Raw genomic sequence first — 19,855 nt, 5'->3', positions numbered from 1 at the left:
GGGGGCCGCCTAGGGCGAAGGCCCCCAACGGAAAAGGAATTTCATTATTTCAAAGATGTTTTGAATCATTTTCTGAGACTGTTTTTTTTATTCGTTTAACAACAAACTTCAACTCCTGACTAAATGAAAGCTAATTTTCTGTTCTTTTGATTCGCGAAAATGTCCTTGACAGTTTCCGTGTCTTGGTTATATGTACCTTCGGTCTTTGATGTGTCACTTTTAGTGTGGTCACTCGATTCGACTTTATTTTGTTTTAAAAACTTGTCGATCGACGTCTGTAATCTAGAAGCCTTCTTCATTTTGAAAATTTGCACTTTAACAAACATTATAATCGGAAACGTTGAAATGATAGTAAGACGTAGAATAGTATGACGTGTATAAAATTCCGGAAAGCAATGCACTAGGCCTAGTTATTCAACAATTTTCTATTTATATTTTTTTATTTATCAAAAATATTAGATATTTATTTTCAACCGAAGTTTTATAATTTTTTCCGACATACTCTATGCACGGATTTTTTTATGTGTAAGCCCGGACTTTTTCTTTCTATGGAAGCTACGTCCCTGTTCGTAACAACAAATCAAGAGAGGTTTTTATTTTTTAAACAATATTTATTTTTTACTGTTGCGAAATGAAAAACAAAACACACACAGTGTAGTACGAATTTTACAAAATGAGGCACGGTCTACAATTAAGCGCCGCTTATTGCTTGAAACTCACATGAAGTAGATTTAGTTGGTGTTGTTATTGGTTTAACTATAAATATCTATATATAACCACTATCTTGAAATACACATTTCTATCTGGATCGTTATCTACACTGGGTACGGATGTGGTCCCATGTGTACCTGTTTATCGTGTGTTTGCGTGTACTTATAGTGATAAAAGACTTCGAGCGTTACATACACATCATCAACTATACATGTACGTAAAGCTTTTACCATGAAGTCGTTTATCATCCAATGGCTGTCAATTTTCTTTGCTTTGTCGACATCACTGAAAGTACACCTACCAGAATGGCCTATAACGTACAAGGTACCGGTGATTTGCTATTTACCTTTGGCAGACTTTGTTTGTCCAGTAAATTTTGTCAAGACAGTATCATCTTCATCGAATCTCTAGCCAACCTTAAGTATTAAACTGTTTCATTGTTCGCTGGTCGTCGTGCGTTGTCCGTCGTCCGACAACAATTTATTTGAAATGTCATGTCATGAACCTCTGTGCGAATTTTTACCAAATTTGGTCAGCAGCATTCTTGGGAAAGAGACTTAATTTTGTATGAATCAAAGGTCTGACCCCATGGGGCTTGAAATGTGGGGTCCAATCGGGAAAATAAGGTAAACATTTTAAAATTATGTTCTTTTATAGGATTGGCAGAAAGAACTCTGTCCCAGTTTGGTTTGAAGTCCTGGGGTGAAGGGGCTCCGTTTTGTGTCTCAGCCGCCTGCGACAGGAGGGGCGACGTAATAATGCAAACAGACCAAATTGTTTTAAAAGCATTCTTCTTTTCTTGGAATATCAGGATTTTGTCCTAATTTCTTTGCCGCATCCTAGTTATAGGGTGAAGCGGAATTCAATTATTAATATAATATATGGGAAATATAGCAAGTTCTTTAAAGTCTTTCTCCTGTAGTAATGTCAGGATTATGTCCATATTTGATCTGATGCATCCTTGGGTGAAGCGATATCAGTTTTGCATAAATGGTTTGGTTTCACTGAAGCCCTGGGAGCAGAGGGGTGCGGACCAATGGGGAGAGACACGCAAATCTTTTCATGGTTCCATTTCCTTTGATAAGGCTTTTTCAGCCAAACAAACCTAGGTAAGTGATCCATGCCCTATTGGGCTCTTTTGTAAAGCTATGGAGGGTGGGGGGTGAACGTCAACATTGCGGATAGAAAGAAAAATTGACAATGTAAAGGAAAAAAACAAACAAAAATTAAGTAAATATGGATGAACTAATGATAGCCAAAGGACAATACAGCCGGATTTTTTACATATGTACAGGCGTGTGTTTACGTGCAGACCGAACAGGAGTACATTCCTATGGGTTGGTATGTGGACGGACGAACACAGAGAATGAGGCTTGATAGCTACGGTATACCGGAAGGTGAGGTGCCATTTTATACATGTACATGCAGTAATTGTGATCGGGTACTCTTGTTAAGTTATTTTTGTAATTGAAGTGTTTGGTACTGTCTTGCATATGTCAATGACAAGTATGTTTTGTGTCTTATACCGTTCAGGGATGAAGTAATAGCTTAAGAAAACAAAAAAAAAACAAAAAACAAAAAAAAACAACTCTTTTCTTTCTTACAAGACAGTTCCGGTAACTACACATATGCTGAGGACGACTTCGAATACGCATGCTCACATCTTGGGAGACCTTTATACACTTATCTTTATCACTATGACAACGGTAAAGAATATGACATATTTCCGGCCCCTAAAAAACCTTATCAGCAATGTACCACTTAGTAAGTATATTGCTCCTGTACACTATGTATTATGTACGTGAAGAATTGTTACCGACAGGAGTATACTTTGAAATAGGTTTATTGGTGACGTACATGCCATATAGATGATAACATAATTCTGCCATCCGGTCACAAGTAGCCTGTCGATGAGATCGTTGACGAATTCTCATCACACTTGACACACGTTTAAAGCATTAAAATTCCTTGAACACATTGGAGTTTCAGAGTTTTTGGGTCAAGGTCGCTGTTACTATAGGTAGAAATTCTTTGTCGGCGCTCCAACGACTTCAAACCGTATTGGATTCATCCTCGATACTCCAGGGTTGCGATCACTTTCGCTCTCTGTACCCCTGGAACCATCCTCGATACTCCAGGGTTACGATCACTATCACTCTCTGTACCCCCGGAACCATCCTCGATACTCCAGGGGTTACGATCACTTTCACACTCTGCACTCCTGGAACCACCCTCGATACTCCATGGTTATGATCACTTTCACTCTCTGTACCCCCGGAACCATCCTCGATACTCCAGGGGTTACGATCACTTTCGCTCTCTGCACTCCTGGAACCATCCTCGATACTCCAGGGTTACGATCACTTTCGCTCTCTGTACCCCTGGAACCATCCTCGATACTCCAGGGTTACGATCACTATCACTCTCTGTACCCCCGGAACCATCCTCGATACTCCAGGGGTTACGATCACTATCACTCTCTGTACCCCTGGAACCATCCTCAATACTCCAGAGGTTACGATCACTGTCGCCCTCTACACCCCTGGAACCATCCTCAATACTCCATGGTTACCACCACTTTCGCTCTCTACACTCCTGGAACCATCCTCAATACTCCAGGGTTACAATCACTGTCGCTCTCTGCACTCCGTGAACATGTCACGGCAGATGACCATAGCATGTCATTACACATGGGTAATAGCTTGTGGGAGCCGGTAGGGGATATGTATTACTTTAGCAATCCCCACATACAAATGTACTTGTTTTAGGTCCTAATACTGTCACACGATATTTTGATATCATCATTATATCTAGTTGTGTTATTTTGTAAACTTTACACATATTTAAAAAAAAAACATAATTAGTGTTCGGGTCATGCGACCTTAGATAACGGAATGGCGAAGTTACGAAACTGAATCTCGCCAGTGAGAGATCTGATTTCTGTTAGATTGGCGTGCAAAATGCTACTGTCTTCTACTTACTACAATGTATACTAAAAGGATAGAGAAACGCAGGGTGAACTTTAAACCAGAAATTAAGCATGATATCGGGATTCATTTAAAACGAAATTTTGTATACTTACAGATAAATTAAAGTTTAAACATTTCCAAAGTCTGTATTTTGCATCTGACAATTGGTTTAGAGGTACTAACGATTAAATTGAATGGACCCAAAGGATTTTGAAATTGAAATTGAACTGAGTCATCAATATCTTGTGTGTCCGCCGTTTGCTGTGGTCACGGCCCTTGTTCTTCTGGTCATAGAGTTCATGAGAGCGTTAATCCGTCTTATGGGGATGTTGTCCCACTCTTCAATCAGAGCTCTGGTCAACTGCTCTCGAGTAGCAGGGGGTGGCTGGCGCTTTCGAACCTGTCTATCCAACTGGTCCCAAATATGCTCGATCGGGGACAAATCAGGGCTATATGGCGGCCAATCTAGTGGTTGAATGTTGTTGTTGGCCAGAAAGACTTGGCAAATCCTTGCTACGTGGGGCCTAGCATTATCCTGCTGGAGGGTTAGATTATGCTGCTGTAAGAAAGGAATAACATGGGGTCGGAGGATCTCATCTTTATACTTAGCTGCTGTTAATTGCCATCAATAACAACCAATTGTGATTTTAACCCATGTGAGATTCCTCCCCACACCATTACTGAACCGCCCCCAAACCTATCCCTCTCTACAACGCAAGCGTCCGTAAAACGTTCGCCATGACGTCGGTAGACACGTTGACGGCCGTCAGATCGATAAAGACAGAATCGAGACTCGTCCATGAAGAAAATTTGTCTCCACTGCCTCAGTGGAAACCGTCGTGGAGCATGTGCAGCGACCCAGGCCATACGACGCTGACGTCGAGTAGGGGTAAGGTGTGGACCTACGTAGGGGCGACGTGCTCTTACACCAACTTCTCGTAATCGATTCCTTACAGTTTTTGAACTTATAGGACGCCCATGATTTCCACGAACATTAAGTGCACTCTCAACGGCAGTAAGGCGCCCATTACGCTCATGAGAGACGACGATATAGCGATCCTGACGTCGTGACGTTACGCGCGGACGTCTTGACCTAGGTCGATCGGCCAATCGCCCAGTTTCCCGAAGACGTCTTACAAGACGTTCTATGGTGGAAACATTAACACCAAAGTGCCTAGCCACCTGATTTTGCAGCTGTCCTTGCATCAGCATCTGAATGGCCTGACCCCTCTGAACTTCTGTAAGTCGTGCCATTCTTAAAACGAATCAAATTCTCAATCAATTTTAGGGAAGCAGTTGGTCTGTATAAAGACTAACGAAGAGTGACTTGACTAACGCTGCATGAGACCAGAACAACACGGTGCACGAGATTCTTGTTTTTCCTTCCTCCATTTACCAGAGCTGCGCACTGTACCGTGACTAAATTTTCGATACATGACAAGGTGTAATATGACCTAATTACTCAATCCATAATGTTTCACTTTATTTGGAGAACGCGTTTTCAAAATATCGGAATAAATATTACCCTGCGTTTCTTTATCCTTTCAGTATATATACTTTAATTATTCAGCTTACTGTGTAGAACAGTTGCAAACGATCTCTTGACAGATGAAAAACTAAACACTTTTCCCGATACGTCGTTTTCTTCAATAGCTCATGTCTCCTTTAAAAAAAAGTTGTAATTTGTGTTGACGTCATTAAAACATTCTGAACACTTTGTACTTTTAAGTTGTGGATTAGGCGCATATCATATGACAAATCAACAACTAATGTAGACACGTTATATAAATGTGCATGGTGGGAAATTAAGCATGAAATAGCAATCACAGAAAAGTATGTACTAATATAAATGAGATTTATTACTTTTTTCAGTAATATATCCGCGCAGTACCCGTTTAGCCCATTACTGCCCGGGCTAGAATTCATTGAACAAGCTACGGACAACTTTACCACGTATAACCACTGGAGGACCGACTACTTCCTCTTCACCAACGACTATTTCTTCCATGTCGCTAACGGGCTACCATACAAGCAAGTACAATTTAATTCGTGTATAAATTATACTAATCGCCAATGGGCTACCATAAAAGCCCGTGTATAAATCGTACTATATCCCCTACACTGCTACACTTGCATAATGCTATTAAGTTATCACAGAAACTACGAATAAGCAATAGCGCCAGAGGAATATCGAGAGCTTGATTTTATATTGGTTTTGTTATCCTTTAACGCAAGAGTTTCATTACACATAGCCTATAATAATATCAACAACGAGTTTCCTTGAATCTCTGTAAACAAACACCAAACGTTGTGCATGTTGACGGGCAGGCGCGTACATCTGGTGTAGTGGAAGAGCCCATCCTGGAATTACTCGACAACGTTTCGTGTCGCTTGGTGGTTTTGGATTGTTGACAAAATGGAACACACACGACACCGTACATATTCGTTCCGTTCCATCTGTATATTTGCAATATACATAATAGAAGCCGTTGTAAACCATTACATGGCCGGGTATATAATGTGAGAGCCAACTTCTCATTTACATTTTTTTTTTAAATGTAATAGTTGTCGAAACATAAGGTACATATCCGTTTCTCCTATTTCCACCGATTTACCTCAACCATCTTTCCAAGATCACTTCATCCTGACTCTAATTGAAATTTTTGCGTTTCTGTAGGGTTTACGTTGACGGTATGGAGAAGACGTTTGTCTACATAGAGAACGTGACGTTAGACGAGAAGGTTTTTCTTGTACCAGACGACGTCGTCTGTAAAACCGGATGACCACCTATGGCGGCGAACCCAATGACAAATCAATGTCGTTACAGAGCCATAAACTTCAGTTCAGAGAGAATATGTCAAAATGATACGTTTTAAAAATGTTTTTTCGTACAATAAATTCGATTATATCTCCACTCATAACAGAAACTCAACCAACTATTTCAAAGTTCATGATAGAATGCAGACAAAGACATAATATGGAAATAACGAAGGTATGTAAGCTTGAGTGACCACGTTAGGTCTGCTCGATTTGTACTCATCGCCGTGATGTTGTAGAAGGATTTAGACACGAACCCTATATGTTCATTACTGAACATTACATCAACATTTTGTAGTTATCGAAATGAATGTTGTAAGCACGCGCAGGTGAAGATACACGAGAAAGTTAGTGTGTACATGATAATGAGTGTTGCCCTTAACTGTTAACATGATAATGTTGTGATATAAATGAGTCTGCCATCTTGAATTCCTTTTTAACTATAAATGTGTGTTATTGTGGGGAAAGTGCTTTGTATAAGACATTTCACTTGTTCTAGATTTCTTTGCTGTGTTTATGATAATAAAGTATGTTCATATATACAGACCTATATTTGAGTTTTCGTGCTCGTGTAAAGAGAGTCATATCTTTAGGTCAAGAATAAGGCAAGCGCTCTATTTTCTTCGATGTCCTGTCATTCTAACTATGCTAACTATATCAAAGAAATTCCCCGCCATGTTATTTTTTCTGGTATTCTGGTTTTGATGAAAGGTAGTTCAATTGTAAAATCGCGTTAATCTAGACATATCTATGCTTTGTTTGATTGTTTGTAAGCTGGGTTCATCGACCCGTGAACAGTGAGGGTAATTTTGAAGCGGGGTCTCAAGCTTGTGACTGCCTTACTGAAAACACAGGGGAGGCCCGTCGCATGTCGTCCAGAGCAATTGGGGTAAAGTGTCATTCCCAAGGACACAACCTTGTCAGCACAGACCGGTCCGTTTCTTAGCTTTCTTGATGATATGAAGGGGCCTGTCAATCCACGGGGTTGAAAGAATAGTTGACTGAAAGCAGTTGGTAGGTGTACCAAAGAATGCGACAGACAAGGATTTTGCTGTAATTCAAATATCACTTATTCAAACTATTCATAAAATTATACACGTAAAATCAAATTGATAACATGTAACAGATTTGTGACCAGTTTATTGCTGTCAAACTGAATGTCATGCTACTTTTAATTCGTAAACTGATCCAATAATTTTCACATTTTGGTATAATTAGGTATATCCTAACATTGTCGTTTTAATAGACAATATTGAAACTTTTAATAATTGTATTGTTAACTTCAAAATGAAAACTTTCAAAAGTTCCACGAATCAAAACTAAAAAGAAAGTATTAAAACATCGTATGAAAAGTTGTGACGTGTGTGTATCATCAACTCGATCGTAAATAAATTGTGTATTTCTGTACTGTTACACATTGAGGATTTCATTAGGTTTAAACATTGAAGAGAAAGATTGAATAAGAAAACGAGTCTTTGTACAGGTAACATGTATTCAAATTTGTTTAAAAATCAATGTCGCACAGTAAAGGTCATACGTTTGATTTTCATTTGAGTGAGTTATGTGTAATGTATACAGTTAACCCAGGAGAATGTATTTGTAAAATATCAAACAAACGTAACAGAATAGATCAACATGTAGATTGTAACTATCAAAACGTTCACGCCGATAATGATATCAGCCTATAGGCCACACCAATGACATTATTTGTTATGTGTATTAACTAAAACCCGTTCTAGATTTATCATATCGTCTGGATTTTTAAAATTGACGCTACTTGTGAATCTCAGTGATGTGAATTTCGTAAAATTCTCTAAGTATTATGTAAGAAGGCTTCTCAATTATACACATTGAAATTTCCATAGAATGCCTCTTCTTTATATACGTACCGGAAATTTTTATATATCACCCATCGTTTATACTCGTTTATATATATACCGAAAACCTCGACAAATCGGTCCAGTGTTGTTTTCTCGAGAGATACCTCGTTACATGTATATAATGTCATTTATTTCGATAAAATAGCCAATGATGACACTCGTTTACACACAATAAACGTTTATACGATGCGCTTATTAAAATGATAAAATATCGAATGTAATTTCCTTTATTAGAGTTTACGATAAAATCTCCATATAACGTCTCGTGTGTACACAATTAACACCCAGATAGAAAGTTCAAGTAATTCACTTGTTTTGGCCTGAATACAAAAAGCTCACGGCATGGCCATTTCGCTCTATGATTCATAATGATATGAATTACCGTTATGAAGGCCATTTATATACGCGAGACCGAAAGTGATAAAACGGATTAGAATTTCATTATAGGATAACCATTCCATTTTAAAAAGACTCAACAATATTGATATATAAGTTTGTAAAATCATGTTCATCCCTCCAGCAAATATCAATTTGGTCCGCGTTTTACTTGAAAAGCCTCAAACACATTAGCCATTGTGAACCGAAGAAAAATATACACCAACAAAATCCGTAATTTATTCACGGGTCTACAAATAAAAATGGGTTGAAGTTAGCGAGGTGTCAATAGTTTGGGTCAATTGGGAGAGTAATGGCGCTGTAGTGTGACTTTATAATCAAGACATATGACCAATGCATGTATTAGCTGGTAAACTTTACTAAAGGAACCCTGTGGTCTGTTTACCATGTAAATAAAATCAAATTTCAATCTTTTCAATTTAGAAATTAAACTTCTGACAATTTTGAAATAAATTTCAAAGGTTAGATATCAAAAATACAATACCGATTTTATATGTGTACAAAATATAATTTTTTTTTTCATTTTTTTTTTTTTCGAAAATTGTTAAGTTGAAAATAGTTTGGGACTGGAGTATGTTGTTCAAGTTCGATGGAGATTTCGGGTGTTGGGGAGGTTGGCATGTATGCTCTGTATATTATATGGGCATTTATAGTGTAGCTAGGGGTATATTATACGATCACAACACACGACAACTTGTACAGTCACCTGTAAATATCAGTCATTCAAAGGACTTAATGAGTATATTTATCAAACACTTGTGGAGTTTACGGTATGCATACAGAGACGTGTATTGGTGGTGGCTGTAAAGGTACACTTGTACATGTATACATTATTGACAGAAATGTGTGGAGTTTGACTGCCGATATCGACAACTTGTCAACATGCAATATACAATGGCTGCTTTCCTTTAAACTGTACAAGTCTCCTGGACAAGAAAGCGTCTGAATGGAACGTGAGTCAAAAGTAGAGCATGGAAGATATTGAATTGTTTAATAGGTTTGTAATTCGGTGTACAATATTAGGATAGATTCTTGTATTTAAAAGTTGGTGCAAATACAGAAATAAAAAAAATAGATGAGCGAACTGTTCCAGCCAATTAAAGGTAACTCCGCAGTCTGCGTTTAGCTACATTTTTGCTTTAAGTGTCAGAACAAAATCTGAAGCCGTTGATAAGTACGATGTTTGTGGTTGTGATATTTCCTCTCAACATACGCACTGCAACCATATTCAGTTGAAGTACGACTTTCGACACATAAAAAAGTTTTGCTTTGTTAGGCTACAGGTAACGTTTTATTTTAGCTATATGGATTTTTCAATTGACACTTGGAACATTTTGTCTTAACGAAGGAGAGTTTAGTTTTAACCATGAAGACCTTTCGTTTAAACCTCATCTCGTTTTACACAATTTTAGCAAATCCAATTGCGAGACAATATATATATATACTACCGGTAGTTGTGCGTGATGGATTATAAATCATTTGTTTAACTACTCGTGCATGTGTTCAAATTAATTATGAACGTCTTCACAGAAGAGAGGATCGCATGAATACAGTGTCTTTTAAAACAAAAGTACACTGTATCCAATTACAGATCAAGATATTTTGTGGAAAATCTTGACTTGAACATCGTTTGTGAAAACAAGCGTTTTTTCCTTTACTTAATGTTGTACCAGCGGATCAACCTTGAACGATGACGGCCTTCCAGGGCATGCAAAGTCGGCAGGACATGAACACTAAACGACCGAAAAGGAAAAATAAAAAGCGAGAACTGCAGCTTCCGTCCGTATTTATAAATAACAGTTGGAGTTCCGACGAATACTCAGAGGAACCGGAAATTTTCGGACAAAATACCATACTTTCGGTTCAATCACCTATTCGTTGTTCGAAAATTTCCCCGAGACAACTTAATGAAAGGATGCACTTTTGGAGAAATGTAAAATCTGGAAAGCACAGATTCCAGAAAGGAGTTCGCAAATACGGAAACATTTCTGAAAATGGTATATATAGTGATAGTGTGGATAAATTATACAAACTTGTTACACGGGAAAACTCCGTTATGCTGCCGCCATTACAAACATCCGGCAGAATAAAATCGAACATTTCTAATTACATTGATATGGCGGAAAAGAAATACGTCATGAAAGATTTTAAGACGGAAGGGAGAATATCAAAATTTGCACGTGATGAAGTGTATTTTCCAAGCGTCAACAAAGACCTTTTCACATGTTACGAATGCAGACGACGCTACGTTAGCGATATGTTCACCGAAGCGTTCGCCGCGAGGAACTCTAAAAAGCCCCAATGTGTTGCCATTAATGCGCCGAATTCTAAGAAACACAAAAAGGCCTTCGTCAAAAGTCGTGGAACACGTGCACAATTCTGTGACGTTTTGGGGAAACGTTTCTGCTCAGAATGTGGGGAATCTGAGAACAGAAGAATGGGTCAGACCATTTTGGATACATATAGACCAGAGCGAAAAAACGACGAATCGCTCAGACACATGACCCCCAGGAAGTCTCTTAACCGGAAGTACGTCATCATTGATCCAATACCTACAGTTGTAACCTACGACGAAAGCTGAATCGTGGACACAGTCATTAAATGTAAGAACGAGGAAAAGGATAAATATGTGATTTATGTAAATATGTGCTTTCAAATTTATTTAAAAGTTTTTTGTGCTAGGATTATAAACAATTTCTTTCTGTAGGATTTCGTTTCTGTGCCCCGATTGCCATTTCGAGAACATGCCATTAACTGGATGGACCTGGACTTACATTTGAGTGTTGGTTGATCATACTTCAATCGGTTATGTTTATCAATTTTAAGATAGACCCACAGTTGTCTTACACATCAACCTATTCCTGTTATGGTAATAAATTATCTATTCAAATTTCAGTTTTTCCAGTTGATCTGTAGGCAAAATATTTGAAGCCAAATTATGTTTAACGTATTCCATAATTTTATCTTGAATGCATTCTAGGGTAGAGTGACAATTTTAATGTTTAAATTTAAGATTATTTTCACATTTTGAATGGTAGGCATCTAATTTTTAAATCAACCTTTCAGAAAGTGAATTGTTTTCTTAACTGGGGTCAAGAATCCCATATATACCCACATTTAAAGTGTTATATACCTATTGTGTAATACTGGGGCAAATTATCACTATAGTAAAGCAAACAAAGTGTTTTACCAAATTTATTGCATTAAAAAATATTGAACCATCAATAGAGTACAGATTTTAAAAGTCATTGACTTTACATAGGACTTTTAAAACGTAGTACATATTTCTTTATTGCAATAGTTTATATAATTATATTAAGAAACAACAGTTTATCGTAAATTTCTAGTGGTATGTTAAAATACGAAAAAAACTCCTTCATTGATTTTGGCAAATAACGCTCCTTCCGTGTTATTTATGTTAAATATGAAGGAAACACCTATTTCTGTAATCAGTAATTTGAAAGCACATGTAAATTCATAACTTTATCAATTCAATACCGTTTTACACAAGAGGTAGATATCATACATCAAAGTCGGTGGAGTAAACATTTATCCTGATTTTATTGATGACAATTTGGATGAAAACAAAATCTTTCCTTTAGGTTGATTTTTAGGACCTTTTTCCTGTTACAAAGAATATACATATTCTAATTATTATGAATGATGAACAATAAAATTCTTTTACAATTAGTTCAAGGATGACTATAAATTGGAAAGACAGCTATTTGGTTTTTTTGCACTTTATATGTCAAACTTTAAAGTACCTAAAAATTGCCTCAGGAGAAATCAACCACTTCATTCATTTGACTGGTATATATTTCAGAACTAACAAAAGTCTAGGATCTTCTTTTTTTCATATCAAATAATTCCTTCACCCAAGTTTACTATTTTAAATGTGTTTGTTTCTCCCACCATTTCATCTGCCTTTAAAAAGGAAGGCCTGACACCTTTATTTTTTACACAAGATCTAATTTCTATGGTTAAATTCACTTCACCTTTACTAGAGGATAAGTCTTTACCAGTGTTTTAACTGTTTGCTCCACTGCCTCTGCACTATCCTCCCTTTACATACCTCATATCTAGTGCAATCCAAGAACATTGGTGTATTTCATAGAACTGTGATACATTGGTATAATCATTCTCAGAAAAAATTGTTGGACAACAATAAAAGTGAAGTAGAATCAGTCATTTTGAACTAACAAACAAGTCCCTTAAATGGACATATGGTATGTCTCCTAAATACAAACAGCAGCAATGATTTGAAACAGAGCAGTGAACCCAAAAGTATAAAACATGAACTCTTTTATTTTACCAGAGATTCACAAAAAGTACACTTTACACAATATATATATATAACATGTTAACTGTCACTTAAACCCGACTAAAGATTTCACCTCTGCTATATTTGGTCCAGCTATTTCCATAGCTTTATCACGTCCCTTTTCAATAATATTGCTGATATGATGTCGGTCACTCAGCAACCGTTCCATTTCAAGTTTTATAGGAGTCAACTCCGCAATTAGAAGATCTGCTAACGTTACTTTGTACTGTCCCAACATAACACCGATGTTCTCCTCACACACTTGGGATGGTGATTTCTGAGTTATGGCACATTCCAGACCGATTAGATTGGCAAGACCTGGTCTGCCCTCCTCATCGTAAGTTATTTCCGACTGACTATCTACAACAGCTTTTTTCACTTTTTGTAAAATTTCATCCGGAGAGTCTGTGAGATCTATTCTGCTCTTAATATTCGCCTCTGACTTGCTCATTTTCTTATCTGGATGGCGTAAGCTCTTGATCCTTGGAGCTTCCGCTAAATTTAAAAAACAAAACAAAATTGAAAACAAAATACTACCTCCAGTTCCAAGTTGTTAATGTTCATTCATAAGAAACATGGGTAAAATTAGATAGCTTTCATTGTATCACTAGATAAATCGTTCTTCATTACGAAGCATCACCAAACATTATCAATGTACCATTACAGAAATGTACAAAATGGTTTCACTAATTGATACTCCTCACCAATCTATCACAAAATGTTAGCTGTACGCCCAATAATCCAATGAACAAATAGTGTATGTTAAACAATCAAATTTTCTGACCACTTTGGAGCAGATTTGTGTGAGTGATAGGAATAAATCACGATTCATACTTACTCAATAATACCTCGGGTTGGGGAAAGTAATGTCCAAATCGATTGTTGAAGAGTTTTGCAAGGGCACGACTTAGTTCTATATGGCAAGTCTGGTCTTCTCCAACTGGAACCTTGGTTCCTCTGTAAAAGTCAATATTGTGATGAGATGAAACACATCGGTTTTTGATGGGGTGGCTATTTCACCGAGACCTATTTTTCAAAACAAAACTTTCATCTTTGTCAGTACTTGATAAACTTCATTTATACATCAAGCTAAAAAACAGAAATTCACTAACCCAACCAAAATGTATTTGATATTGAAGATTTAACAACCAATCTAGACTTACTTGTACAGAAGTATATCTGCGGCCTGTAGTACTGGATAGGTGTATAACCCTAACATTGCATCCTTCATACCAGCAGACTTCTCCTGTATTAAACGTACATGATCAAATATTATTCAACAACAGCCAACCTCCACCGTAATCAGAACCATCGATGATATATCCTGATTTCTACCTTTTTCTTATCCATGTTTCTGCATAATTACATATCAACACGCCTTTAAAAACTGATTAGTAAGTCTGCAACAAGTACTGTATTAGTGTCCTGTTATAAGCCTGCCCAGATTTGTCATAGACTCACTGTACATTCATTAGAAATTACAACAAGTGCTATATTAGTGTCCTGTAATAAGCCCATCTATTTCTATTCTAGATTTAGCAGAAATGAACACAAGTGCTGTGCTGTTGAGTAATAAGCCCATCTCCTTCTTTGAGTTTTTGTGTTGGTTCCAAGCGCCTATTGTAGGATAAATATGACATGAGATGATATAATGATGAAGAAAACTGGGGCTAAAATAATTTCAAAACAGTTTCTGATGTTGATGAGACATTTTCTTGTTAAAGAACCAAATAACACCTTAATATTAGCTATCTGCATTAACTTCTTTGCTGGTTGAATCTGTCATATATGTTTTGCAAACTTTCCTGGAAATTAGAATGGAAAGAGAAGACCATCATGACTGTCAGTCGCTAATACCTTCCAAGTAGGTAGGTGATCCAGGCGCCCAAGAGAACAATTACATCCAAGGATCCAGGCAAGCTCTGTGTGCCACGGTACCTTCAATCAAATCCAATCATCATCATACTAAGTATTTTGTAATTGACTAAGGTTTGAAATTTAAGAAATTTTATTTTGCATGCTTTATTTGGCACCAGAATTTTTTTTCAAGAAAACTTTTTTTTATAATTTTCCAGGTAATGTGATATTAATTTTCAAATGGTTTGCCAAACAAAATAAATAATTGTTTAAACTGAAATTTGTAAACAATTCTTTGAGAAAATATTGCCAACTGAAGGTTCTTCCTACATGATACACTATCTATACAAGCTAGTTATAGCTTTATCTCCATATATATCAGTAGCTAATATGATTTCTCAATATCTGGTAATACTTGATAACAAGTTATTTAATGTCATCATTCTTATGCATTTATGTTTAAGAATAGAACATATTATCATACAGAAAATGTAACAAGGACATAGTCATCAAACCCCCCACCCCCCATGTTCATTTGTTAAATATACACATTTAAATTGAGCAACATGGAAAACTAGAGTATTGAAACCATTTATTGTTTATGTTCAGATTAATGTTCTGTTGAAAGAGATCAATATAGAATCAATTTAGTAGCATAATACTGTAAATATCAGCTCATCATACATTTATATTGCCTTCTTTTACCCAATGGTAATGTTACTTAATTTCAGTGATGCTGGATCAATCAATGATTCTATTACTGATTAAGTATGACAAAACAGTGAAATGGTTTACACATTAATAAATCACAATACAGCATCTAATAGTGAGATATAAGAAATTACAAAGGAAAGTTACTATCAGTAAAACAAATCCTAATCAGTGACAGTACAACATCACTTTGAACATAAGACTTCTAAAAACATTGTGGGAATTCACTTTTATAGCTTTATTAGGACTTTTTACCAACTGGTGAAAAGACCTATTGTTATTGTTCTTTTTCTTATCATTATTATTCAGATTCTCCTTCCATGATTTTATGGTGTCTAAATTTCTGAATCATTAAGAGATATGTTTATAATCTTTTAAAGGTCTCTTATCATTACTACAGAAGATATTCTGTGCAAAGCAATCAGCCATTCAGGTGAATGCTGCCTCATTAGAAATTCCCGGAGTTAACTGATAATCAAACTTAAGAGAGTGGTTAAGATACTAAGTCTGCTAAGCAAGTCACATAAAACATTTGATCATTCCTTCTAAAGAAATGTGGAAAGCAATCCTCAAGACTGTTTCAAGAACTCCACCAATTAGGTGAGGGCACCATGATTAAATATGCATGGAATATCACATGGGATCAAATTAGAGTGAGGAGATTATATAATAAGTTTACCAAGCAAGTCTCATCAAATTCATTTGGTCCTTCAAAAGATAACATGCAGAAAGCATTCAGTTAGGGTGCTGAAAGATTTCAGCCAATCAGGTCATAGCAGCCTCATTAAATATACATAGAATTTACTGATAATCAAACCTGAACAAGCAATTAAGGTAATAAGTCTAAAAGGAAGTTTCCTTAAAATCTTATCATTCCTTCATAAGATAAAGTGCAGAAAGATTTCCAAAGAGTGATTAAAGAAATCAATCAATCAGATCAAAGCAGCCTCATTAAATATGCACAGAATTTGTCATTAATCACAGTTGGGCAAGGGATTAAGGTAACAAGTGTACCAACCAAGCTTCATCAAAATTTGACCGGTCCTTCAAGACATATCATGAAGAAAGCAGCATCAGAGAGTAATTAAAGAAATCAGCCAATCTGGTCACAGCAGCCTCATTAAATATTCGCTGAACTCACCATTAATTGAAACTGGGCAAGGTATTAACATAAAAAGTGTACCAATTAAGTTTCATAAAGATATCATGCTGAAGTAGCATTCGGAACAACGGAAGGACGGACAGAACCCATTTGAATATCCCCGCCAATCCCACAGTGTTAAATATAAATAAATACAGATCCGATTAAGATGGCACATTTCTTGTTTACATTTAAATTTACTGTAAAATCAAATAAAGCTCAAAGCTGAAATCATCATATTTGCTGATGTAAATTTCAACTGCTGAAAGGAGATTGCATACTGTAAATCAGTGCATAGCCTCCATCTCTGACAACCAAACAAAGGGCTATAACTCTGTATCTACTAAGACATGACACCTGTTTTCTGTATATAACTCACTGTCATCCATTGAGTAAAAGGAGGTAAGTTTTTGAAATATACCAGAAGAACAAAATAGCTCTGAAACTAAAAAGAAGTAATCAAAGGACAACAACTCTGTATATTATGATTGTAGCAGATGTTATGTTGGTAAGCACATGCAAATCATGGCAATAGCAGTTGAAAAGGTGTTCTGCACTATAGTAAATGTGATACAGATAAATGACAGCAGTATAGAACTGTCGTCCTCTACAGAAGTGCATCTTTAAGTTGGAAATAGATTAACACCTTACAAAGGAGTGAACTTTGAGACTATTATATATAATTTCACAAGCTATCCTGAGTATGACCCATACCTGTGACTGCTGAAACAGAATTCCTCTGTCTGGATCAATTCCACAAGCCAAGAGGCAAGCTGTCATTGACATTATGTTTTCCCTACAAATATTAAAAACAATAAATATTATACAGCATAACAAATGTACATACAGTTTACTTAAGCTCGTATCTTCAAGTAAGGTGGCACATTTTTTTTCAATGAAACATTGAACACTATACAAAATAGCTAGTGTCCTATACTCTATATTACCTCTTATTTATTGATATACTACAAAAGCTTCAGAAAATTATTTGTTTAGCTAAAATAGAAGTTACCTATGTATTTAGAACAGGATACACATACATCATATATAAAAAGTCCTGTTAAGAAGCTGCAAAAACATCGAAGAATACAAAAACAGGCAATTCATAAAATCTGACAATTGAATACTGATACATGTACCTCAGATTTAATCACAGAAAACACATACATTACAATTTTAACCAGGAAAAGCAGACACATATCATGATTTTAACCATGGAAAGCTCACACTTTACAACTTTAAAAAACTTAATGTCTTGAAAAATTACAATTATATAAGAAAAAATAGATAAAAAAGTATTGTATTTTTTAACTTCTGAAGAATAGTATAACTGTAGAAGCTAAAGATAGGTCTTATTGAGATGACAGCCACTGTGGTCATCTTGGTTTTTTTCAGGGAAATTATATCAGAGGAAAAAGCAAGTAATAATGTTACCCTTCCTGTAAAAGCTGATGCACATTTGTTATATACAACTCTCAAATAAATTAAACATTCCAGTTTTTTTGACAGAACACTATTGTCAAAAATAATGTGATGAAAACTGCTTAAGACAAAATTGAACACTGTTTAATGTAAATAATAAGGACTCTCCTTCACAGAAAATATAGTAAACCGTCTATTTTACATAATTTTCAATGTTTCATTGCAAAAATGTGCCATCTTACTGTACCTACTAAGATGAGCTTTTAACAACAAAACAGTGGTGTTTCCATGAGTGTTTGTGATACAGCCAACCACATACTCCTGTCCTATTTCCTTTTACAAGGTCAAAACATAAGATTTGTTACATTTTTATAAGATTTTCTACTACTGTTACAGAGTTCATTAAAAATTATCTGCTGACAAACTTTCTGTAAATGCAGATAAAAGGGTTTATGAAAGAAATAACAGGAAAATATCTCATTTAACACATTTCCTTTTAAATATTTCACCTGAGGACTGCAGGGTCTTGGGGAACTGTGATTGAGTGTAGATCCACAATACTGTACATGACATTTTCATGTGCATCCTGTAACTTGACCCAGTTCTTGATAGCACCAAAGTAGTTACCAATGTGAGGAATTCCTGTTGGCTGGATTCCAGAAAATACTCGCTCAGGAAATGTAACGTTCTGTGGATAAAATGTTATATGATGATAAATATATTTGGAGATCGTTGTGAATCTGCAAGGGATAGATCTGAAAAAAACTCTGTATTAGATTAACATGTATAATATGAAGGTCAGGTCTATGAAAATATCACAATAACAATAAGAAAAATAGCACACAATTCATACTGATAATACATAAATATCTAGTTGTTTCGTTTCAGGCAAGTGCAATCGAAACGTCGGCAGTATGCATGCTTAAACAAGTTCCATACACATGTCCTTGTCCCTAATAAATATACGTAAAACGAAAGTAGCTGAACGCAACCAACTACGATGTATTTATCATTTATATCATATCGAACAACGGCATTTTGGTATAAGATAAGGGTTAATTTCCTATTCTGTTGTATAATGTCCACTTTAATGAATGTTTATTAAAGCAAAACACATTTGTTACATCACATTATCATTATCGACCTTTCAATTACAACTAGCAGATACCGGCATCTGATGAATACAGAACTATCAATACATAACATGCTTAACAACACATTATGCTTTGTTATTTATATAAATTTTAACATACATTATTACTTATACTTGAACAAAGATATCTTCTAGCAAGTCTACAAGTCGACCGTAAGATTTTCGATGAAAATCTACTGGAGAGCGCCATGTTTGTTTTTCTCTGCCTTCCCACAATCCTCCAGGTAATACTAAAACATCGGAAATGAAACAGGGAGAGGGAACGGAATGAACACAAGTCATTTCAACTTCGCTAATTAACATAAGGTAACAAAATGCTAAATCTTATCAAAATATATGATGTTGTATGCGTAAGGAAAGAACTTCATTGGAATAAATATGCAGTCAATATTTTTTTTTTACTGTGAGAAAGTGTCAGTATTTGCTGATTATTAAAAATATAGCATGTCTGTATAGGATATCACGTCCGGATGACTA

At 35.9% G+C, this 19,855-nt stretch overlaps 3 protein-coding genes across 3 annotated transcripts; 2 read left to right on the top strand and 1 right to left on the bottom strand.

Annotated features, from left to right (window-relative positions):
* The first annotated feature begins 942 nt into the window (after positions 1-942).
* Positions 943-6,463, top strand: LOC132558832 (uncharacterized). The gene is made up of 5 exons (XM_060223445.1): positions 943-1,035; positions 2,006-2,108; positions 2,319-2,475; positions 5,553-5,711; positions 6,358-6,463. Exons 1-5 carry the CDS (start codon positions 943-945, stop codon positions 6,461-6,463), a joined length of 618 nt encoding a protein of 205 aa, XP_060079428.1.
* A 4,000-nt stretch (positions 6,464-10,463) lies between these two features.
* On the top strand, positions 10,464-11,354 carry LOC132559021 (uncharacterized). The gene has a single exon (XM_060223624.1). The coding sequence runs from the start codon at positions 10,464-10,466 to the stop codon at positions 11,352-11,354; it is 891 nt and encodes a 296-aa protein (XP_060079607.1).
* A 1,723-nt stretch (positions 11,355-13,077) lies between these two features.
* LOC132559470 (tryptophan--tRNA ligase, mitochondrial-like) lies at positions 13,078-19,568 on the bottom strand. The gene is made up of 7 exons (XM_060224094.1): positions 19,479-19,568; positions 18,735-18,913; positions 17,518-17,599; positions 14,952-15,032; positions 14,258-14,340; positions 13,933-14,051; positions 13,078-13,589 (listed from the first exon to the last, which is right to left on the bottom strand). Exons 1-7 carry the CDS (start codon positions 19,566-19,568, stop codon positions 13,141-13,143), a joined length of 1,083 nt encoding a protein of 360 aa, XP_060080077.1. The 3' UTR covers positions 13,078-13,140.
* Positions 19,569-19,855: the final 287 nt, after the last annotated feature.

The sequence above is a fragment of the Ylistrum balloti genome, unplaced genomic scaffold (assembly GCF_031769215.1).
Source record: "Ylistrum balloti isolate Yb309-2 unplaced genomic scaffold, AGI_CSIRO_Ybal_v1 Utg369662, whole genome shotgun sequence".
Classification (NCBI taxonomy): Eukaryota; Metazoa; Mollusca; class Bivalvia; order Pectinida; family Pectinidae; genus Ylistrum; species Ylistrum balloti.
Note: the sequence above shows the minus strand (reverse complement) of the source record. Positions and strands in the feature narration are given on the sequence as shown.